Source organism: Odocoileus virginianus, chromosome 7 (genome assembly GCF_023699985.2).
Source record: "Odocoileus virginianus isolate 20LAN1187 ecotype Illinois chromosome 7, Ovbor_1.2, whole genome shotgun sequence".
NCBI classification, from domain to species: Eukaryota; Metazoa; Chordata; class Mammalia; order Artiodactyla; family Cervidae; genus Odocoileus; species Odocoileus virginianus.
This window is the reverse complement of record NC_069680.1, coordinates 14,988,196-15,012,089: the sequence shown is the minus strand read 5'-3', so window position 1 is coordinate 15,012,089 and position 23,894 is coordinate 14,988,196. Positions and strand designations below refer to the sequence as shown.

The window sequence follows — 23,894 nt, the reverse complement described above, 5'->3', positions numbered from 1 at the left end:
TTCCTGGGTTGGGAAGATCCACTGGAGAAGGGATAGACTCCCCACTCCAGTATTCTGGGGCTTCCCTTATGGCTTAGCTGGTCAAGAGTCGGCCCGCGATGCGGGAGACCTGGGTTCGATCCCTGGGTTGGGAAGATCCCCTGGAGAAAGGAAAGGCTACCCACTCCAGTATTCTGGCCTGGAGAATTCCATGGACTGTATAGTCCATGGGGTCACAAAGAGTTGGATATGATTGAGTGAATTTCCCTCACTTTTTCAAAGAAGTGTTTAGGCATAGACTGAGCATGAAGAGGGCTGTTTCACCTGGGCTCTAGAGAAGCCTTGCCCATAATAGTTTGCCTCTTCTATAATCAGAACAACTTATGTACTCATTCCCTCCATGTTGGATTGGTTCTCAAGGGAGATCTCTGGGAATTGCTTAATAAACTCTGATAATTTCTTCCCTTTTCATGACCTTTGTGCCAGTTAGCTTATCATTCCTTCAGCTATGACAGACTCTAAATAATCCAACCTGTTTATTTGCAGTGTCCTTTTGTTACATGTCAGCCTGTACAGTCACAAACCACTTTTCAGGATGGGTTATTTTTGTGGATGGTTCATCTCCTTAAGAATTTGTTCTGCAAAGTTTAACTTTCAGAGAGTTAAGTTAACTGTCAAAGATGTTAAATTCCAGGGATATCTTACTGTCTTCCTTATGCTGACTGTAGAAGGTGCCAAAACTGTGTATTAATACTTATATTAATATCACACTATTTGAACAGAGGAAGAGGATCTGAGATTGGAAAGGTTGACAAGTATTGGAAAAGTTCAGCCTACTATCAAAATAATTAATCAATTTTGTAGGCAGAGATGTGGGGTTGTAAGAATTGTTTATTCTATGTATGCATAAATGAAATTTATGCATGAAATTTTTATTTCGTGCTTTGAGAGGATGGTTATGCTTGGTTCTAGTTTGGTAAACTTATCGTTATCTCACTGGGATACTCTCTAAGAAATAACTTATTTGAGAAAATTTCCCCAAAGGAGCTTTTGTAATATCACATTCATCTTGAAGTGAATATACCGTAGGAAAATTTGGGAATGTCTATGAGTTGACTCATTGAAAAAGACCCTGATGCTGGGAGGGATTGGGGGCAGGAGGAGAAGGGGACGACAGAGGATGAGATGGCTGGATGGCATCACCAACTCGATGGACATGAGTTTGAGTAAACTCTAGGAGTTGGTGATGGACAGGGAGGCCTGGAGTGCTGCGATTTATGGGGTCACAAAGAGTCTGTCACAACTGAGCAACTGAACTGAACTGACCTGAAAGATCAGTGTCTTGAGACCCTGGACAGGGTTTTAAAATTGAGCAGTATTTTATAATCCTCTTAAAATCTGTACCAGCACCTCTGCAGGGTAATGTATCATGGAAACTCCTTTTGGCATATAACGATATAGCAGAGCGTCATTATACACAGTGACATTCTGAAAGCTCATGCATAATGTAAATGAGAGAAATTGGTCAACTATGTGGATAATGTCCACATTTTCATAATCAGCAGAATACCTGTGGCTTATATCCATGCTGGAATTTGAGTCTTCTTTTTACATTATTTTTAAATTAATGCATTCTTAAATTTATAGTACTTTGATCCATAAGCTTGGAGGCTTCTTCATACGACGGAGGCTAGATGAGACACCAGATGGACGGAAAGATATTCTCTATAGAGCTTTGCTCCGTGGGGTATGTGTAATCTCTAATTATCCTTCAAGTTGTTATGGTAGCGATTACAGTAGAAAAAAGAGAGACTTGATTGAGATTTTAAAAAAACCATTGTCTGAGTAATTATTTCAGTGATTATTGCTTGGGTATGAGTTTGCTGATTACTTTTTGTTATCATCAAAATATAACATTGTAGGTGCTCTTTTGCTATTAATTGTGCAAAATATTTGGTCTGCAGTGAAGTTTTAAGGATTTGCTGTTTTTAAGATTTAACTTTGCTGAGCTTTTTCTAAGTTCATGAGTTCGTATTTTCCTTTCTTCTTACATTCCAGCATATAGTTGAACTACTTCGACAGCAGCAGTTCTTGGAGATTTTTCTGGAAGGCACACGCTCAAGAAGTGGAAAAATTTCCTGTGCTCGGGCAGGACTTTTGTCAGTTGTGGTAGATACTCTGTCTACCAATACCATCCCAGACATCTTGATAATACCTGTTGGAATCTCCTACGATCGTATTATTGAGGGTCATTACAATGGTGAACAACTGGTAAGAAGACCACCTGCACAAAAGTCATCTTTGCTTTTTTAGCCTTTTGCTTTTAGATAAGTGCTTTTAGAATTAGTTGAGAATGTTCTTGGTACTCTCTAATTTTACAACACATGGTAGGCTGGGCTTTCATCTCCTACGGAGCCTGATTAGTAGTGCTAACGTGTCTTCCTGCACTTGGAGGAATTGCCATGATTAAATTAATCAACACCAGCCTTAGTCATAGAGTTGGGAAATGAAAGAATACTTGATACTGAGTTACCATCTTTGCCCTGGGAAGGGTATACGTGGCTTGGTCTAGTCAGGGCTTATTGCTTATGTGTAGAGTTTTAAGTTTAACCTGAAGAATTGGTGGGATCATGTTGGCAAAGCAGCTACAAGTTATTTTGATAAGTGGCAGCAATTTTTTTTTATTGAACTTTCTATTGAACAATTAGAAAGAATGCATCCATCATACGCATGTAGCTTGAATTAGCACAAAGTGAACACACCTACATAATCACACTGAAGTCGAGGACCCTAGAAACCCCCCTTATCCATTCTCTCATTGCTGTCCCCTCATGGGTAGCCAGTTATCTTTACTTCTTAGAGAATAGATTGGCTTGCCTGTTTTTGATCATTATATAAACGGAGCTATGTAGTGTGTGGACTTTTTGTCTCTGGTTTCCTTTGCTCAAGCAACAACTTATTAGGATAGTTAGAATTTGTTCATTGTCATAGCTGTGTAATATTGCAGTGTATGAGTATACAATTTGTCTATTCTACTGTTGAAAAAAAAGTTTGGTTTCCTGGTTTGGGCTGTGATCATTCTTAAACCTTTCTCTTGATGACCATATGTATGCATTTTGTTGAGTATATACCTAGGAGTGGAATTGATGGATCATAAAGCATAGGTATATTCAGTTTTGTAGATGCTGCCAGTTTTCCAGAATGGTTTTACCAACTTACTGTTCCTCCCAGCAGTGTGCAAGTTCCAGAGGGATTTAGTTTTGTTCTTATTTAGTGTGGAAGTCCTGGTCATGGTACTTATTTCAAGCTTATTGTTCAAAACATACTGGAAACTCAAATACTTCTAATAAAAAATAAAGAGGTAGACCTGGATAATTATCTGTATCTCTCTTGTGAGACCCCTCCTTGTGTTGCCTGTGTCCATCCTGAACATATGCTCCCTCACCCCGATGGAGTCTCATGATGTCATATCTGAGCCCTGTGTCCCTTCTACAGCTGTCATTGTGTCTTACGCATGTTAGGTATTCAGGAAACACTTACTGAATGAACAGTTGGCTTACAGGCCAGGGCTGAATTTGGTGTTTGGTTGCTTAATGTTATGTATTTGGACCATCATGATCATCAGATCACAATAGGGTGGCCTCTTTGTTTTTATCTGAGAACCGCAGAACAGATTTTCAGGCTATTATGTCATCTTTATCTTTCATTAGTTTGCAATTGTATTTTTGTAAATGATGTAAACAATGCATTAAAAGAAGTCGTATTAAATGTTTCCTTTTTCATTGGCCAAATTACCTTCCCAGTGATATCATTACATCTTTTAGCATCTTTGAGTGCTCAGCATTTTCTGGCAGGTCTCAGCAAATGGATATGTATTTTCCTCCTTCATTCATTATTTTTCCAGACAAACCTTCAGTTTCCATAAAAAAAAATTCATAAACTTTATCTTTGGATAATAATATTTGCGTATTTGTTACCTTTACTGCTTACCATACTATTCTTTCAAAATTGCAAACTAGGGAAAACCCAAGAAGAATGAGAGCCTCTGGAGCATAGCAAGAGGTGTCATCAGAATGTTACGAAAAAACTACGGATGTGTCAGAGTGGATTTTGCACAACCATTTTCCTTAAAGGTGAGTGTCTGTTGAGATGAAGCCGTGTGGCATCATTGGTCTGGCTCAGTGTCGGATGATCTGGGCTCCAGACCAGCCTCTGATACCCCTTCTCCGTGTGACTCATAGCCTCAGTTTCTTCTCTTGTAGGACAGGACTCTGACAAGTCCTGAATTTTCCTGAATTTTTCCACTGAAATGTGCCTATGAACAGAGGAGACTAAATGTCTGTCTTTGGGAAATACCAGTTTCATAATTTTTTGCTGCCTTTTATAATTCATGAGAATTTTGCATATTGTTATGTTTTAAAATTCCCTCTAGGAGACATTTTTAAAAACATGTCTCACAGCTGGGTAACACTGATGGTCCAGGGTGATGCTCTGTTCTACCGAGTGGAGTCTAATACCCACATATTCAGAGCAAGAGTGCCATCCTCATGGAGAAGCCTGGGACTGGTGGGTCTCTGAGGTTCTGTAGTTTTAAATTCTTAAGATTTTCAAATTGGCAAAGGAGAAAGAGAAGGATGGGGAGTTGGGAACTCAACGATAAGGCACAGAGATCCTGCCTCTCCTTCTGTTCCGCTTCTTGGTTTTATTTTAAGGAAGTCTGACTGCTATGCTATATGCTTTCTGGTTAGGGACCTTGTCATTTCTTACCACTTTTTTTTTTTTTTAATACTGCAGAACTTCTCTTGTTTTTGCTTTTGAATTGAGATTCTTTTGAATATAATATGACCTTTGGGTTGTCAGATTGCCTTGAAAAGGGTATGGTTGGTCAATTATCACTGTTAATAATATTGGGAATGCCAACTAATTTCATGAAGATGTGAGAAAAGTTAAATTTTGCCCTTAATTGTTAAATGATTTTACTTAACTGTCATCCTTTCTTTGGAGCTTCGGTTCTTAGGTTTCATGCTTAACAACATTCTATGAGTCATTCTGCACTTCTGAAGATAGTTTAGGCTATAGAAAGTATTTCTCATGTTATATATCAATAGTATGGCTCATTTTATTAAAAACTCCCTTTTTACTTTTTGAAGATGAAATTATATTTTATACATGTTTATGGAAGTGAGACAGTGGGAGTAATTGATTGTATTTGATTTTTCCAGGAATATTTAGAAACCCAAAGTCAGAAACCTGTTTCTGCTCCACTTTCTTTGGAGCAAGCATTGTTGCCAGCTATACTTCCCTCAAGGTAAGATTTATCACCAGATGGTCACTACCAAAATCAGATTGATTATATTCTTTGCAGCCAAAGATGGAGAAGCTCTATACAGTCAGCAAAAACAAGACTGGGAGCTGACTGTGGCTCAGATCATGAACTCCGTATTGCCAAATTCAGACTTAAATTAAAGAAAGTAGGGAAAGCCACTAGACCATTCAGGTATGACCTAAATCAAATCCCTTATGATGATACAGTGGAAATGAGAAATAGATTCAAGGAACTACATCTGATAGAGTACCTGATGAACTATGGATGGAGGTTTGTGACATTGTACAGGAGACACTATCAAGACCATCCCCAAGAAAAAGAAATGCAGAAAGGCAAAACGGTTGTCTGACGAGGCCTTACAAACAGCTGTGAAAAGAAGAGAAGCTAAAGGCAAAGGAGAAAAGGAAAGATATAGCCATTTGAATGTAGAGTTCCAAAGAATAGCAAGGAGAGATAAGAAAGCCTTCCTCAGTGATCAATGCAAAGAAACAGAGGAAAACAATAGAGTGGGAAAGATGAGAGATCTCTTCAAGAAAATTAGAGATACCAAGGGAATAATTCACGCAAAGATGGGCACAATAAAGGACAGAAATGATATGGACCTAACAGAAGCAGAAGCTATTAAGAAGTGGTGGCAAGAATACACAGAAGAACTATACAAAAAAGATCTTCATGACCCAGATAATCATGATGGTGTGATCAGTCACCTAGAGCCAGATATACTGGAATGCAAATCAAGTGGACCTTAGGAAGCAGCACTATGAACAAAGCTAGTGGAGGCGATGGAATTCCAGCTGAGCTATTTCAAATCCTAAAAGATGATGCTGTGAAAGTGCTGCACCCAGTATGCCAGCAAATTTGGAAAACTCAACAGTGGCCTCAGGACTGGAAAAGGTCAGTTTTCATTCCAATCCCAAAGAAAGGCAATGACAAAGAATGCTCAAACTACTGCATAATTGCACTCATCTCACACACTAGTAAAGTAATGCTCAAAATTCTCCAAGCCAGGCTTCTATAGTACGTGAACCATGAACTTCCAGATGTACAAGCTGGATTTAGAAAAGGCAGAGGAACCAGAGATCAAATTGCCAACATCTGCCGGATCATTGAAAAAGCAAGAGAGTTCCAGAAAAACATCTATTTCTGCTTTGTTGACTATGCCAAAGCCTTTGACTGTGTGGATCACAACAAACTGTAGAAAATTCTGAAAGAGATGGGAATACCAGACCACCTGACCTGCCTCTTGAGAAATCTGTATGCAGGTCAGGAAGCAACAGTTAGAACTGGACATGGAACAACAGACTGGTTCCAAATAGGAAAAGGAGTACATTAAAGGCTGTGTATTGTCATTGTGCTTATTTAACTTATATGCAGAGTACACCATGAGAAACACTGGGCTGGAAGAGGTACAAGTTGGAATCAAGATTGCTGGGAGAAATCTCAATAACCTCAGATATGCAGATGACACCACCCTTATGGCAGAAAGTGAAGAGGAACTAAAAAGCCTCTTGATGAAAGTGAAAGAGGAGAGTGAAAAAGTTGGCTTAAAGCTCAGCATTCAGAAAACTAAGATCATGGCATCTGGTCCCATCACTTCATGGCAAATAGATGGGGAAACAGTGGAAACAGTGTCAGACTTTATTTTCTTGGACTCCAAAATCACTGCAGATGGTGATTGCAGCCATGAAATTAAAAGATGCTTACTCCTTGGAAGAAAAGTAATGACCAGCACAGACAGCCTTTTAAAAAGCAGAGACATTACTTTGACAAGAAAGGTCCATCTAGTCAAGGCTATGGTTTTTCGAGTAGTCATGTATGGATATGAGAGTTGGACTATAAAGAAAGCTGAGCACTGAAGAGTTGATGCTTTTGAACTGTGGTGATGGAGAAGACTCTTGAGAGTCCCCTGGACTGCAAGGAGATCCAACCAGTCCATCCTAAAGGACATCAGTCCTGAATATTCATTGAAAGGACTGATGCGGAAACTGAAACTCCAATACTTTGGCCACCTGATGTGAAGAACTGACTCATTTTGAAAATACCCTGATGTTAGGAAAGATTGAAGGCAGGAGAAGGGGACAACAGAAGATGAGATGGTTGGATGGCATCACTGACTCATTGGACATGAGTTTGAGTAAACTCCCTGAGTTGTGATGGACAGGGAGGCCTGGCACACTGCATTTCATGGGGTCACAAAGAGTTGGACAGGACTGAGTGACTGAAACGAACTGAACTGAAGATTTATGGAAGTTTTTTATACTGAATATCTGTTATTTCTTATATCGGGCTTCCCAGGTGGAGCCAATGGTAAAGAGCCTGCTGGCCAATGCAGGAGACATAAGAGATACTGGTTCCATCCCTGGGTCAGGAAGATCCCCTGGAAAGGAGCACAGCAGCCCACGCCTGTATTCTTGCCTGGAGAATCCCAGGACAGAGGAGCCTGGCAGGCTACAACGTCCATAGGGTCGCAGTGAGGTCGGACATGACTGAAGTGACTCAGCACACACGGATTTCTTACATTGCATGGATAAAATTGGCTAGCTTTGTTAAGGACATTCATATTCTTGTTTTTACTTCCTCACTTGAGGAATTTTTCTCTTGGTCTAGTAAAGGATCTTGAAATAATGTGTTTGTGTATTAGTTTGAAGGTTTTTGATTATTTGGATCTTAAAATCTTTTTGATTTTGTGAATCATATATGAGTTCTTATTTGATTTCTGCTTTTGAATATTTGAAATGTTCATTTTGGTAGTAGTTTAGCCTATGCATATTGCACATTCATGTAACATGTAAGAGTTTCTTATGTGAATTTTCCAGAATTCAAATCAAATGGTCACTTAGAGAAATACTAAGCCTTTCTTTTTATATGTTCAAATGTTGAATTTTTGAAACGGTTTTAAAATGGAGCATCGTGTTTTATGCATTCTTTCTGCCAGTGAGTTCTGAAAGTGATGTACCAACAGATTACTTAGTCATAAATAAATAACATGTTGTGTTCAGGGAAGTGTCTTAAATATAATGAGGTATGTGTGTGTTAGTTACTCAGATGTGTCCAGCTGTTTGTGACCCCATGGACTGTAGCCCATCAGGCTCCTCTGCCCATGAAATTCTCCAGGCAAGAATACTGGAGTGGATAGCCATTCCCTTCTCCAGGGGATCTTCCTGACCCAGGGATTGAATGAACCCTGATCTCCTGTGTTGCAGGCAGATTCTTTACCATCTGAGCCACCAGGGAAGCCCATAATGAAGTATATTTTGGAGTAAAATGACTCATAGTAATAATCTATTTGTGGTTTAAATTTAGAATATGTAGTAATTTAAAGTATCTAATACATTTGTATCTCATGTCACTTGCTTTGTGAAAGATTGGGGTTATAGAAGTCTAATTAAAAAAAAAAACAACAAACTTTTTAGAACCAGTGATGCTGCTGATGAAAGCACAGACACGTCCATTAACGAATCCAGAAATGCAACAGATGAATCCTGCCGAAGAAGACTGATTGCACATCTGGCTGACCACATTCTTTTCAGTAAGTAGAATTCCACTCTTTTATTCCACAATTCAGATTCAGTGTGATGCAGTGTGAACCATACACGGTTTTGGAATCTGCCAAAGTTAGATTCTACTTCTGGTTTTAGAACTAACACGCAGGGGGTACTAAGTAAGTTATGAGAAGGAAGATCATGCTGAGAGGATTTGAGATAACTGAATGAAACATCTCACATCTCACACAGTGCCTAATAATTAGTAGTGCTCATGAATTAGTCTCTTTGAACCCATTTGTGGTACAGCTTCTAGGTTTATGGTTGCATGTCCCTTTCCCTTGTGACCTCGTGATCCTTTTTATTTGGTAAATATTGTGTGTCTTTTGCATGTAAAGCTTTATTCTGGCTGTGGGGACTACACACTGAGTCATTGGCTCTGTACCTAAAGAGGTTCTGCTCTTCTCAGTGGGGTGGTTGTACACTAATAATGCAAGTGGGAGTGAATTAGAGTGGAGCAAGTTACATGCAGAATTAGCCATCCTGAAGTTGCAAATGGCAGCCTTGTTATTATGTTGTAGAGGCTGCTTTAAGATCGGAAGCACAATAGCTTGGGATTTCTTCGCCCTTCACTGTGCCTCCTCCCCATCAGATTAGGCCCTCCGCACTTCCTGTCAGTGTGAGGGCATCCTCATTTCATCTTGCTCCTTTCTGTCTAGCTGCTGCCGCTACTGCTTTATGCTGGGCCGAGATCTTCTTTTCTGACGATGTCTGATGGAGTCTGTTTAAATCCTGGATGCTGAAAATAATACATCCTTATATGTTGAAAAACTGGAAAGTAAAGATAAAACCCACTACCCAGATGACCAGATGGGTTGCTGTCTAGTCTATAAAAATATTTTTTTTTGCAGTTTTGTGCTGTTTTCCATTTATAAAATAAGTATTATGAAAGCTTTTTAAATATTATTTTTAAAGGCCAAATATGTATGGTACTGGGGACTTTTTTGTTTCTTAAACACTGGAGATAACATTAATTATGAGTGAAGTATTCCTGAATTCATTATCATCTCAGAAAACCCACAAATGGTGTCTTATCTTAGATTATTCCATAGATGTTCTCATATTTGATTTATATGATTGTAAATTTCTACAAATTTGGAGCATTGAGTTATGGACTCTAGTCATTCTCAGGTGTATGTTTGTCCCCTTCCTTCGTGTCTCTGACCTGCCTCTGGGCCAGGTTGAAAAGAGGAAGTTAAAATCGATTTCTGGGTTGAGGGTAGACCTATCTTAGACTGAATTCTGTTATGTGAGCAATGATCTCTAATGAGTTTCCACTGGTCCAGAGCAAATTGTGATTTACCTTTGGTGAATCAGGTATAAGAAATACGGTAGAGGACTTTAATAGTTTTAAATGCTCCTAATTAAGATACTTTTTTTTTAAAAAGATTTAGGTACTTTTAAAAAGTTTGAGCTATGTTAAAAAAGCGCAACTAAAGATTTGTGTTTGCCTTCCAGCTGCTAGCAAGTCCTGTGCTATTATGTCAACACACATCGTGGCCTGCCTGCTTCTCTACAGACACAGGCAGGTATGTTTGCAGTGCCACTGGAGCTCAGCAGAAAGCAGGGAGATGCTTCGGCAGCTTTTCAGATGCTTCTTCAGTGATAGATTTGGTTCCCTTCCAGCTAGTCCTGTGAGTGACAGTGGCTCCGTCGTGGCTGACTCTTTGCGACCCCATGGACTGTAACCTGCCAGGCTCCTCTGTCCATGGAATTCTCCAGGCAAGAATCCTGGAGTGGGTAGCCATTCCCTTCTCCAGGGGAATCTTCCCAACCCAGGGATCAAACCCAGGTCTCCCGCATTGCAGGCGGATTGTTTACCGTCTGAGCCACCAGGGTCAACAGTAAAATAATCTAAGGACTCTGCCCACAGGGGCTTAGAACCCCGTGGAGGAAGACATCTATATGAAAACAGCCTCAGGGACTGTTTTATCAGACAGTAAGGCATTCTTTGAGGAATACAGTTAACGGAAATAAGGCATGTCTATAGACACATAGAAAGTATTCTGATTGCTGATGGTTTCTAAGCTATTTGACTTGTATTTAGGACTTGCGCTCTGCCTTCCTACAATACACTTGTCTAAGCCCTGTGATGGGAAAGACTTTCTCTGTCACAGTCATCTTCTGAACACCAAATGTAGTGCCAATATATAAATACCAGCTAAGAAATTTGATAAATTCTTGCTAAAAAATAAGTACTGCTTCTTTTCAGACGGTGGCTTCCATTTGATATCTTACATGCTCACATCATGTTTTGTGGCTAGAGTATGCTCTGGACATGAAATACCTTGGCGTTCCTGGGGGACAGCTTTTTAACCCCTTTTCTAACTTTTTCTACACTGGTGTTCTGACTTTTTTTTGTTTTTTTCTGACAGCAAACTTCAGGAAAGCCAAGGCAAGGGGAAAAAAAAAATGCTTGGGACAGTCTCTCCGTCTTCTGAAAAGTGGGTTTTGTGTTCTCATAAGACCGCTTCTGTCTGTTTTTATAGGGAATTGACCTCTCCACGTTGGTGGAAGACTTCTTTGTGATGAAAGAGGAAGTCCTGGCTCGTGATTTTGACTTGGGTTTCTCAGGAAATTCAGAAGATGTAGTCATGCATGCCATACAGCTGCTGGGAAATTGTATCACCATCACCCACACCAGCAAGAACGACGAGTTTTTTATCACTCCTAGCACAACTATCCCCTCAGTCTTTGAACTCAACTTCTACAGCAATGGGGTGCTCCACGTCTTCATCATGGAGGCCATCGTAGGTAAGTCAGGCCCTGAAGTATTTTCATGGCCAGTCAAGTGGCCAAAAGCACGTGGTGGTGTCTGCTTCAGTGTGGGTGATCGTCCCTTGTTTCAAGGAATGTGTTGCTATAGATTTAGTTTTGAAATAAAAGTGTCATCTGCTATTTCACTGATTACAGCTTATTTTTATATTTACTACTCAATGAGCAGTAACTGAACTACTGTATACATAGTATTACATGATTTACCAAGTAGGAGAAGTCAAATGTCTTGCTGCCCAGGAGCTGAAAATCTAGGTGAGATGAGACATGCATGTGGCTGTGAAGTGAGTGGAGGGAACAGAGGAGAAAGAGAGCAGAGGGGATGGAAGCTTCTGAAGAAGGTTTGACAGGGTTGGGATCACATGGAATCACAAGAAGTAAATTCTTCAGGGATTCACTTACACTTTTCCAGTGAACACAGATAATTATTTTGGACGTATCAACGATCTTTTGCAGCAGTGCAGCCAGTCTGAGCCAATTGAGGTTTTTCTTGGAAATCTAAGGCTGCCAGCTTCGCTGATGCTTTTACTTTCTCAGCCTGCAGCCTTTATGCAGTTCTGAAGAAGAGGGGCCCAGGAGGGCCCGCGTCTCCCAGCTTGGTCAGCCAGGAGCAGCTGGTACGCAAGGCCGCCAGCCTGTGCTATCTGCTTTCCAATGAAGGCACCATCTCTCTGGTAAGTGAAGACTCTTTAGTGTCTCTTGTCCTCTTATTCTTGAGCATCTTAGTGAAGACGTAAGATGCTTTCCTCTTGGGGAGTTTTGGTTTGTCCCTGAAGCCCTGCCCCCTCCTCCTGGGTCCCAGGGGCCACCTGACCACCGTGTCGCTCTCTCTGTTTGTTCTTTGGGTCGCTGCCCAGGGCCCTCCTGTGCCGTGATGGCTCCGGGGGCTTGGCGCTCCCCTTTCCTCTGGGGAGTTTTGGTTTGTCCCTGGAGCCCTGCCCCCTCCCCCTGGGTCCCGGTGACCACCTGACCACTGTGTCGCTCTCTCGGTTTGTTCGTGGGGTCGCTGCCCAGGGCCCTCCTGTGCCGTGATGGCTCCGAGGGCTCGGCGCTCCCCGTCCTCAGACCCCGAGGCACAGAGCCCCTTCTCATGCATGAGCCGCAGCGTCCGGGGCTTGTAAGTGGTTAACATGCCCACCCGTGGGGGTAAGAAACCTGGAAGTTGAGTGTCAGAGCAGTCTTCAAATGCATTTGCTCAGCCCCTCCTCCAAATGGGGAAGCTAAGGCCCAGCAGAACCAGCGAGCATTTATGTTATATTTAAACACTTGTAGACATTTATAATGAGGCATACCTATTAAGCAGTAGAGAGATTTTTTTTTCCCTCAAAGTCATCAATAAATAAAATTCTTATTTTAAAGTCTGTTGTTTTCCACTTATGGGAATGTGTTCTAGGACATTTCTGAGTATAGGTGTTGGGAGTACAGGCCTCCTCCACAGCACTGTCTGTATATGTTATATTTGTGTCCTGGTGTGCAATCTGTTTTGCATGAATCTGGGGGGGCAGGATGGGAGAGAAAAGGGTGGATAAGGCTCTCAAGGTTGACGTCTTTCACTTGGGGTTTTTTTTTTTTAATTACTTGAATACATATTGCATTTCCTCATCCACCACCTTTGTGTACAGCATTTACTGTAAGATAGATTTTGCAGGGAAATTATCTTAAAAAGGAAAAAAATAGGTGTAGGGGCCGGACATGTGGCCCTTCTGAGGCCACACTCTACTGGAGGGGTGGGGGTCGGGGGGACCCAACTCAGGAGCTCCGTCTGCAGGTGGTGCCTCATGGGCGCTCTGCCAGTCAGGTGACCAGGTCTCTTCTCAGACTTTGTCCACAGTGTGAGCTTGTCAAGACAGTGGCATCAGAAATCTTAGTGCTTGACTAATGGAGGGAGGCAGGTGATACCTTGAGAGTATTTGGCAGCCACTTTGTACACTGTCATTAAAAAAAATAAGTGGAAGACCATGACATTTACACTGGAATGCCTTTTCTCTGCAGCCTTGCCAGACCTTTTACCAAATTTGCCATGAAACAGTGGGCAGGTTTATCCAGTATGGCATTCTTACAGTGGCGGAGGTAAGAAGACCGGCTTGCCTTTGCTTGCCTTTAGTTTCTTGTCCTTCATTGTCTTTTCTGCCACCCGCTTTACCAATGATTCCATTTGATGTGTGTATGTGTGTATACATATATATATATATATATATATATAGAGAGAGAGAGAGAGAGAGAGAGAGTCATGTCCAAGATGAGATGAGAAAAATAGGCATGGAGAGAGTAAATGTCTTTTGGGATGGTTTAATATTATTTTGGTTCCTTTTATGTAACTGGTGTTGCATAAAGTATATCTTGACTTGGTTCCATGGCGTCCAGAAGCCTGTGTTCCAAGATCAGATCTTCTGCATATCCATGTGCTTGTTGTAGCTTTCATGTGTGCATTTTTCTTTTTTGAGATTTTGTTTTAATTTTGGCAGCTTTCGTATAAAGGATGTGGCCTGGGAAAGTAGATGCCAGTTTAGCAGAGCTGATGGTGCTTTTAATTGCCGTGTCTGGTAGCTTTCACCCTCACTCTTTCTTTTCTTCTTTCCTCCCCTGCTGTCTCCCAAGTGATTTGGGGTTTGCAGAGGGTGGTGGATTGAGGTCATGCACGGCTGGACAGAACAGAGTAGGGCAGGGCATGAGAGAGGACGACTTTGGGGTCCAGCCGGGCGGGTGTTTGTGTGCCTATGAATATTTATTAACTGTTGGTCATCTCCCTGGCATAGCAAGATGATCAGGAAGATATCAGTCCTGGTCTTGCCGAGCAGCAGTGGGACAAGAAGCTTCCGGAACCTTTGTCTTGGAGAAGTGATGAAGAAGATGAAGACAGCGATTTTGGTGAGGAGCAACGAGATTGCTACCTGAAGGTACTTGGGTGAAGAATCTGGGTGGACACCACAGTGATGAGTTGAGGCTCATGTTGCCACAGATTGACAAGGTGCTTAAAAATTGGGACTCTGGTGACGTACTCAAAGCACTCATAAACTGGCCGTGGTACTTTCTGCCCAGTTAAGACACTGAAACTGAATTGAATTTATACCTGAAACGATTCAGTCTGAGGTATAGATAAATGGAAGAAGAGACAAGAGTCTCAACTTTCAGGAAGATGACGTCATAGATGGTACCTTTCGTGACCCTCTCACCAGGATGCATGGGTGCAGACCAGTAGCCATCCCTGCACTCACTGCTGAAGAGGCAGAGGTTCTGTTCAGGCATCACCGAGGCAAGGCGGTGCGGTGCCAGGGGAGGGAGAATAGTTCATGTTCCGCTGCCGCTGGCCCGGTTGCTCTGCTTGAGTCGTGTTCCGTCTTGCCATCGCTCCCAGAATTCCATGCATCAAGCTGTTTGCCTTCATTTAAACAAATCCTATCAGAAAATTTGATTTTTAAAAGATCAATTGTCCCTCCTTTAGAAAAAGCGATTTTGTCTAATTTGTAATTTTAGCAATTAGTAATAATGATCCTTCTTTTCTGAATACCGTTAAGTGGATTACTTTCTTTGCAGTGGGGTAATACACACACACACACATATGCATGCATGCATGCACAGGCACACACAGGCACACATAGGCACACAGAGTCAGGAGAGTCCAAGTGACTTTTGGGGTTTTTTCCTTTTAGGTATTAGTAGTTTCAAAACGGGGCAGTAATCTTGCCCCAGGGAGGCTTATCTGAATGTGGATGTTTTTTGAGGGGGCACTGAGAGCCCCCACTGCCCAGAGCACCCCATCACCACCTTTTCTTGCAGTGCTGGACTGTGGGCCAGAGACCACATGGGCCTGGCGGGCCATGAGGGCTGGGAGGGACTGAGATGATGCTAGGGGTCTTGGCATGTGGCCTTTCGTGCACGTGAGTGACTGCTGAGCCAGGCTTCAAAGCCTGGAGGGTCCAGCCTGGGGACCAGCCATTTTCAGTGATGACAGGATGTCATAATTATGTCATTGAAGTACAGCCGTTTTTTTTCCAGGCAGCTGTTCAATGAACGTAAACCTCAAATACTATGAAAGTCAGTGGTTACAATAAAGAGCACATTTCAAAGCCAAAAGGCATCTCCAGGGGCGATTCTGAGCCCACGGAGCAGTAGGCTGCTCCTGTGTGGGACAGTGAGGGGCCGTCTCCTGGGGCTGCGGGTGCTCCGGGGGTGCCTCTGTCCCCCCACGACTGGGCCTCCCGCTCTCGCTCTCCCAGGTGAGCCGGTCCAGGGAGCACCAGCAGTTCATCGCCTTCCTGCAGAGGCTCCTCGGGCCCCTGCTGGAGGCCTACAGCTCTGCCGCCGTCTTCATTCACAACTTCAGCGGTCCCGTCCCCGAGCCGGAGCTCCTGCAGAAGCTGCACAAACACCTGATCACGAGAACGGAGAGGAGGGTTGCCGTGTACGGTATGTGTGCCCGTCTCTTGGCTTTTCTTGAAACCTACGTCGTTTTTGATTATGGAAATCTACTCATTGCAGATAGTTGGGGGAAAAAAAGGCAAGATTATCCTGACCTGTCACTCCATGGATTGCTCCTACTGCCTCTTTGGCTGTGTTGTATAAATTGAATGACACAGATTATATATCAAGTCTGGCATTTTTCTTCTAACATTGTAAGCGAGATTCATACATGCTGTTGCATGTAGTTGTTTATTCTTGTTGCATTGTAGTATTCCATTGTATAAATATCTACCACATTTTATTGATTCGTATCCATCACTGATGGATATTTGGGTTTTGCAGTTCAGAGCTCCTCTGAATAGTGCTGCTGTGAACAAGATTGAGTGAGTCCTTGGGTGAACAAATGGACTCATTTGTGTTGGCCTGTCTAGGAGAATTGCCTGTTTGCAGGGTGTGGAGTGTTTGGCGTTAGTAGGTGTGGTCCAACGGTTCCCGAGTGCAAAACCCTGAAATTCCCAGCAGCAGTGTGCGCCTCTGTTGCCTCACTCCTGGCCGGCACCTGGTTCTGTCTCTTATGAGAGAGGTGTGGTTGGGGTGGGAGTAGCATTCTCTAGTTACGCTTTAGGACTGCAGGTACTTTGAATCAATAATTTTTAAAGCCATGAGGGATCTAGAGATAATCGATCACTAGATATTTATTTAGAGATAGCTAGACCTCTACAGATTGATATGTAGAGACATCTATAGCTACATCTATAGCTGTATCTCTAGATGGAGATCAAGACCTAGAATCACCTCACTTTAGCGATGAGGACACTATTCCAGATCATGCAGCTAGTTAAAGGGCAGCCTAGGTTTAGAATTCCTTTTTTCTGACCTCCGGGCTTGCGCTCTTTCTGGTTTCGCTGCAGTAGGAGTCGTCTCTGCATTCCTGCACGGTTTAAAAGAACTGCATTCTGACTCATTTGAGTCTCACAAAAAGCCTTCAAGATGGGTGTTTTGGGATTTCTCTTTCCTTTCCTCTTCTCTCTGTCCTTCCCTGCCTCCTCCCCTTCCTCCCTCCCTTTTTCTCCTCTCCCTACCCCTCTCTCCATTTCCCCCCTCCCCCAAAAGATGACAGAGTAGATTTAAAGAAAGAGCAGACCCTTTGCGGCCTCCTACACTCTCTTCCCATGGATATTGGGGTTTTCATTATCGCTGGACCTAAACATTTGACCGGGCCTGATTCTTTCTCCACAGCTGAGAGCGCCACTTACTGTCTTGTGAAGAACGCTGTGAAAATGTTTAAGGATATCGGGGTGAGTGTCCACCGCTTATGTACAAGAGTGTGTATTCACTTCTGTCCTCTCTGTTTAGATCTATTCTGTCTGAGTCACCTTTGTGTTGGTCTGGACCCTGAGAGAAGCAGTTTCTGCAGGATTAATCATGCAGGCATTTCTGGGGATTGGGAGGAGGAGGGGCATGTTGAAGGTGAGGCCCCTCCACAAAGATTTATTTCAATGTTCCAAAATTGTCCTGGTTTTCATCTTCATCCTAAATGAAGGTGTCCATGTGTTTCAAGATTCTACTACAGTTTTGGTGGGAATGTTAAGCATGCCATATGATTTTCAGTTATTTTGTTGTATTTTTATCAGTATTGCTAGAAGTATCCTTGGGTATCCTTTATCTTCACAAATTACTTGGGACACGAGTTCCATGGAGGTACTAGTGGTCTTTGTAAGGAACTATTCTGTGACTTTAACATAAAATTTAAAATCTAGTACACTAGTAAACCCCACACCTGCCCCCATAATCTCCCACCCCCGGAACCTTCCTACCCTGTACTCACACACACCCTACACATACATTTTCTTAAAGCCTGGATATGGCTTTATATGCCTTACTGCACATCAAGTAAGGGTTGATGACAGAAATGTCTCCCCGCCCCCTTGCCCTTCTTCGTTTGTCTTTAATTGAATCTAAACTTTCTCTCTAGGTTTTCAAAGAGACCAAACAAAAGAGAGTGTCTGTTTTAGAACTCAGCAGCACTTTTCTACCTCAGTGCAACCGGCAAAAACTCCTGGAATATATTCTGAGTTTTGTGGTGCTGTAGGTAACTTTGGCCGCCTCTGGCAAGTTCAGGGCCTGGGACCCGCTCCTCGTAGGCTCCGCCTGTGGCCCGAGAGTGGGCGGCGCCATCGTGTGGTCGGGCCGGACCTGTCCTGACGGGACCTCCTGGAAGACAAGTGCCTTCTCCCCTCCGTGATCTGTGATGGTTGGACACTGAGGTGACACAACAGCCTGCAGATCACACCATGGGGGCCCCAGCCTCCATCTGCAGTTCATGATCAATAGATTGCAAAATGAGATTTTGGAGTTTGTTAAAGATTTACATTCTAAATATAACTGTTAGGGACTTATTACTGTGATGGACACACAAATGTAGTTGATTCTAAAACTGAATTGTGTTCAGTACACTTAATGCTGTCAGGTAATTTGTTGGTATATGTTCCGATTAATGCTTCCTTTAAAAGTAATTGTGTCATCCATTCACTGTTTTTCGTTTTTTTTTTCTGTTTTTTTTTTTTTTTTCAGTTTTATCTATCTCAATTGTAGCTAACTGTTAAATGGGAACATTTTTTTCCTCGCAAAGTGCTTTACAATGAATGGGCTATTCACACATAGGTGTCACTGTGCTGTCTATTGCAGTCAGGTATAGAAAGTGTTTTAAGAGCTAAGTGGAAACACAATATTAATTTAGGTCAGGAATAGAGATAATCTGACCAATCAGCTCATACCAGGAAATAAATTTGGCTGGTGAAATTCAAGATAAACTTGGCCGGAAAACTGACTTTGAAAATGTTTGCTCATGTGAAAAAGTGCCATTGAGTTTTAAATGACCAGCAAGTATTTAGGAACGACTCCTGTTTTATGTCTGTATCCCTTACCTGCCACCCCTCCCCCCACCTCCTGCCTCAGGTAGTACCTGCCTGTCAGGTACGGTTGTTTCTTGGAGATAGCAGCTGTCCTAACTTATTAGCTTGACCTGATTGCCTGTGTTCGTGTAAAGTGCTCTGGCTGCAGACTCATGACCCAGGCCTCTTATGTCCTGCAGACTGGTTGTACACTTTTGAGTGGCTGGTACCCACTCAAGTTGGGCAGAGTACCCCCTGTGGGTTGTACATCACATATGTGATGGCCCTGCAGACTGGCAGATGGTCAGAGGCATTTGTAGATTTTTTTAGCTTTGAGAAAAAGAAAACCATGGTTCTTTAAAAATATGCATGGGTTATTTTCCTAAACCCTGATGCCATATAGTGGCAAATAATTATGAAAAATTGTTCATAACAGGTAGGTGCCTTTTTTGTGAGCAGGGATCATAATTGTTCGCTAATTGTGGTAATGATGGTGATTTCGTAAAGATCATGTGATATAAAATGTTTTCTAACAGCTGACTGTTTGTTCTTCTCTCTGTGGTATTAAGGAATTAGGAATTTTTCCTGACAAATACTGCAGGTAATCTTTGAATTTAATAGAAAGGTACTGAGAATTAAGTTTGTACTTTTATCAGCTTGGATTTTAAACACTAATAATGGGTCTTGTGAATATTCTGTGTGTGTTGGGAGAGGGAAAAATACTGATCGGTATTTCACATTGTATGAAATTTTTGAAACTCGGAGCAATAATGCCATGCTGTTGTGATTTTCTTCCACTCTTCTCAAATTCCGCATTTAAAACATGTTTTCCTTATAGGAGCTCACATCCCATTAAGCCATTGCCAGTGTCGCAGCGGCTCTGATGTGGAGTGGGGTCTTCACCGTGTTACATTCCATTTTACATCCTAAGTAGGATTGAGCTCTGTGTTTGGGGAACAGCCAGGGAGGCTTATGTATCCCCTTGTGTGTTCCTTACCTAGGTAAGCAAACGTTTCACTAGTCTTTTTTACACATCCATGAAATTACAGACCAAGGGTCACTCAGACTAAGTCAAGGCTGGGACTGACCTCCCGTGACCTCTGCTGCTCCGCCTGTGACTTCCGCTAGGAGCTGCTGCTTGGGTCACTCAGACTAAGTCAAGGCTGGGACTGACCTCCCGTGACCTCTGCTGCCCCGCCTGTGACTTCCGCTAGGAGCTGCTGCTTCGCCCGCCCGCCTGGCGGGGAGCAGTGGCTTCGCTGGCTCTCTTCCCTTCAGTTGGTTTGTTTTCTAGAAATCTAGTCAGATGCTTTGGGGAATGCAATGTATGATTTGCTAGCTCTCTCACCACTTAACTCACTGTGAGAATAAATATGCATGCTTTCTGTAATTAACTGGTGCTTCAAAAACCTTTTTTGAGGAAGGCAAATCTCAACCAAAGTTCTGCTCATCCAGACAAGCTCACCCTCGAGTTAATTTTAGCACAGCTCATTCTTTAGTGCCTCGTTACTGAACGAACATCCATCATCCCAGTAAGGCTTCCAGATACCACTATTTTGCTAAAAGATTTATTCTCCTTGTTCTCCAAAAGCGAATGGCTTTCACGTAAGATTAAACAAAATAGGTGCTTGTAAATAATTTATTACCGTTTACTCTATTGCATTTCTGTAATACTGAAATGCATGCCCTCCAGGGGAAGACAGACTGTGAGTCAAATTAAAAAGCAAACAAAAAGTCCCAATGATAAGCAATATGAAGCTACACTCTTTCAAAATGAGAAAGTCCTAAGTAATTAAAAAGAGAAGAAGGAACTTTCGCTCTTAAGAGAAAAGGAAGGAAGTAGTGTGAGGTGTTTAGAACTAGTAACAGAGAAAGGACTACGAGTCCTCCTCAGATCTGTGAAGTCTCATGAAGTCACAAGGGTGAGTGGGGAAAATGCATCAGGGACCGCAGTGAATGTAAACTCAGATTGTGGAATTTCCAATCTGAGGAGCAAACCATTTCCCAGAGTTCTCCGTGTATATGAGTGCTCTATGAGATGTTCTTAGGTGTTTTGTGGGAAAAGTGTTGCTGATAAAATTAATTTGCACATGAACCCTCATTCCTAGAAACTCACAGTGCACTTTAGCACAGTAACGGCTCAGGGCCCGCTGGTACGAAACCTGCATTAACCCAGCATTTCCCGATCTGTGCGACCCCAGAGCCTTTCTCACCTTCTGAACACTGCTATGGACCTCTCCTGAGGTTCACAGAAAACATTTTGGGAAACACTACGTTATGTATTTCTTTAAGAGGACAAGACAGTAACTGCCAGATGGTACAGAGGCATATCTGCATGCATTTTGTACGATCAAACGTTGTGTTTAATGGATGTACACTTCCTCCCCTGGAGACAATAAGCACAGAAAACTATCGTATAGGTGGTCAGAGCTCTTCAATGAAAGATCAGCCCTCAATGTGTCTGGGTTTTTAACTGAAAGGAGCAAAATTAACACTAGGATTAATTGGGGTAAAAAATTAAGATTTTAAGTCAGACCTAGCAGAAGATATTGCACAATCAAATGCAGCTTTTTATCCACAAATAGTTCTGGTGTTTAGAAATGATAGGACGTACCACTGAGGTTTATAAGACTTAATTTGGATGTAAATCTGTTTTTTAAAGCACTCTTTTTAGCAACTTGAGACTTGGCATCTGGCATTTCAGTTTAATACAAAATGATGGCATTTGAAAGAGACTTTTGACTTTATTTCTAAACATCTAAAGTTCTGAAATGCCTTGATGGAAGGTGTTAAACTGTTTGCCTGTTGTACAAAGAAATGTTAGATTGTTGTAAAAAGATTGATTATAAAGTACCGTAAAATAGCATGGTGTGATGTTGTGAATGAAACTGATTTGGAAATGTGGATTGATTTTTACACCTGTTAATATATTGTAAGAAGCCCAGAGGTGTAGCTTTGTTTTAATAAATCAAAAAGTGAATATATTCTTGATGTCTTGTATCTGTAGTTAAAAGTTCCTTGCATAATTCATTATACAAACACGTCTTGTTTGACTTCACATAGACCATGATTAAAATGCTTATAGGAAACAATCTTAAATAAATTTGTGAACCTACAGTGCATGATTTTATTATTGAGCCAGAGCTCTTCAAATCTGATCAAGTATTTGGGTTTGTAGATATCTATAGCTTAGCTACTGCCCTTCTCAGTAAATATTCACATCACAGAAATATTCTTTGGGTGTCTGTGAATATTCCTTTAAACATGGTGCTTCTATCATTTTAATATGTTTAAGTTTATAAAAATATGAATGGAAGTCTTGGGTTTTTCCCACTAGTTCATAATAGTTGTTCAAAATAGTTTACTTTTTTGACAAATAGGACAAGTTCTTTATTGGAGCACTGTTTTCTGTGGATGCTTTGGATTGCTCAGATGCAGCCTTCTGTCGCCAGTGTGCGCCCTGGTTCCGTGGATGCCTGGTGACACCATCCATTCCCTTGGGTGCCTGGCAGCGCATGATGGAGCTGTGAGCCTGGGCAACACGCAGGGCCATCCCATCTGTGCTGTGTCAGCCCCTCCATCTGAACTTTGTACCTCGGCCCCTTTGGTCTCCTCTGGGGTGTTGTTGCCATGACTATGCCCTCACCCTTGGGTGTACTCGTTCTTTCCTTTGCATTAGCAGCTTTTTTGTTGCTGCCAAACATGGCCTTCCCTTGATCAAAGCAAAATGCCCACTTTTACAGCCACTCGTTTTCTTTAACTGGATGTTAATTTTGAAGCCTGGCCTTCTCATGTTTAGTCCTGTATTCACTAACTTTAGTCCTATTTATTCCCTTTTTAAACACCTTATAGCCTGTCTGGTACACACACAGCTAGTAAAATTCTAATCTCCAAATACAAAGCATTACATTGTCCACAGCACCTGTGATGTCCACAGGATGGCCATTATTAGCCATCTCTGTAGATGCCAGCCTAGCTCCTGCACTTCGTGACTTGTACCAGAAAGCTTGGCATCTGGATGGTTCTCAGCCCTCAATCTGGGAAAAGGAAGACTTGTCAAAGTTGTGTTCTGTGTGTGGATTTTATATGGCCTTTCAGATCAGTTTTTATTATTTTTAGAGAAAAGGAATATAGCAGAAAGAGCATGGGGTCTGGGGAACAGAAAACTTAAAGGATTGACTCTGGCTGTCTTGGCATATGCTGGAAGCCTCTGAGCTAGTCACCTCACCCCAGTGAACTTGGGTATCCTCTGTGTTGTATGGGGACAACTGGATTTTGATGAAATGAGGTAGAATGAATGCAGAAGTGTTTTGTAAGCTTAAAAGTGTCGCAACTGTTGAGATTTGTTTTCTCCATTTCATATGTAGGGTTTCCCTGGTGGGTCAGATGGTGAAGAATTGATCTGCAAAGCAGGAGACCTGGATTCAACCCCTGGGTTGGGAAGATCCCCTGGAGGAGGGCATGGCAACCCACTCCAGTGTTCCTGCCTGGAGAATTCCATGGACAGAGGAGCCTGGTGGGCTACAGCCCATGGGGTCGCAAAAGAGTCAGCCAAGACTGGGCAATTAGCACTTTCACCTTCATTTTCATTTCATATTTAGGAAAAAAAATTTAGCTCTGAAAGGGAACTTAGGAGTCACCTAGTATTCGGCACCCATGTTTAACAGAAGAGAATACCACTGGTGCGCACACAGTAAGTGACGACAGGATCCAGAACAGAAGCAGCATTGTTTGACGACTCAGTCCCATGACCACCAATCAAATGAAAAAGCAAAAGAAAGCCAAATGATCAAGTCCCATCCAGTGAAGTAGGACAATCCTTGTGTTTGTTGTGGAACTTGGCAAATTACATAAGGATGTGAAAGTGGAAAGAAGTTAATTGGCTCCAGCAAAACAATGTGTTGGACATGCTGGTACCTGGGACTTCTTTGTGGGTACAGAGTTGGGCACTGCGCTCAGCACTTTCTGTGTGTCATC

At 42.2% G+C, this 23,894-nt stretch overlaps 1 protein-coding gene across 6 annotated transcripts in view; it reads left to right on the top strand.

Moving 5' to 3' along the window:
• The window catches only part of GPAM (glycerol-3-phosphate acyltransferase, mitochondrial), a 67,149-nt gene extending 45,248 nt beyond the window's left edge, over positions 1-21,901 (top strand). For 5 of the 6 annotated variants that reach the window (XM_020888207.2, XM_070470158.1, XM_070470160.1 and 2 more), the window contains 13 exons: positions 1,627-1,726; positions 2,038-2,250; positions 3,999-4,112; positions 5,202-5,287; positions 8,719-8,834; positions 10,306-10,376; positions 11,337-11,601; positions 12,160-12,296; positions 13,615-13,692; positions 14,379-14,519; positions 15,840-16,029; positions 17,263-17,321; positions 17,999-21,901. In XM_020888207.2, the coding sequence (XP_020743866.2) occupies positions 1,627-1,726; positions 2,038-2,250; positions 3,999-4,112; positions 5,202-5,287; positions 8,719-8,834; positions 10,306-10,376; positions 11,337-11,601; positions 12,160-12,296; positions 13,615-13,692; positions 14,379-14,519; positions 15,840-16,029; positions 17,263-17,321; positions 17,999-18,115 (1,687 nt within the window). In that variant the 3' untranslated portion in view covers positions 18,116-21,901. The remainder of the gene's footprint in view (positions 1-1,626; positions 1,727-2,037; positions 2,251-3,998; positions 4,113-5,201; positions 5,288-8,718; positions 8,835-10,305; positions 10,377-11,336; positions 11,602-12,159; positions 12,297-13,614; positions 13,693-14,378; positions 14,520-15,839; positions 16,030-17,262; positions 17,322-17,998) is intronic. The other variant, XR_002312910.2, reaches the window with a different exon arrangement.
• Positions 21,902-23,894: the final 1,993 nt, after the last annotated feature.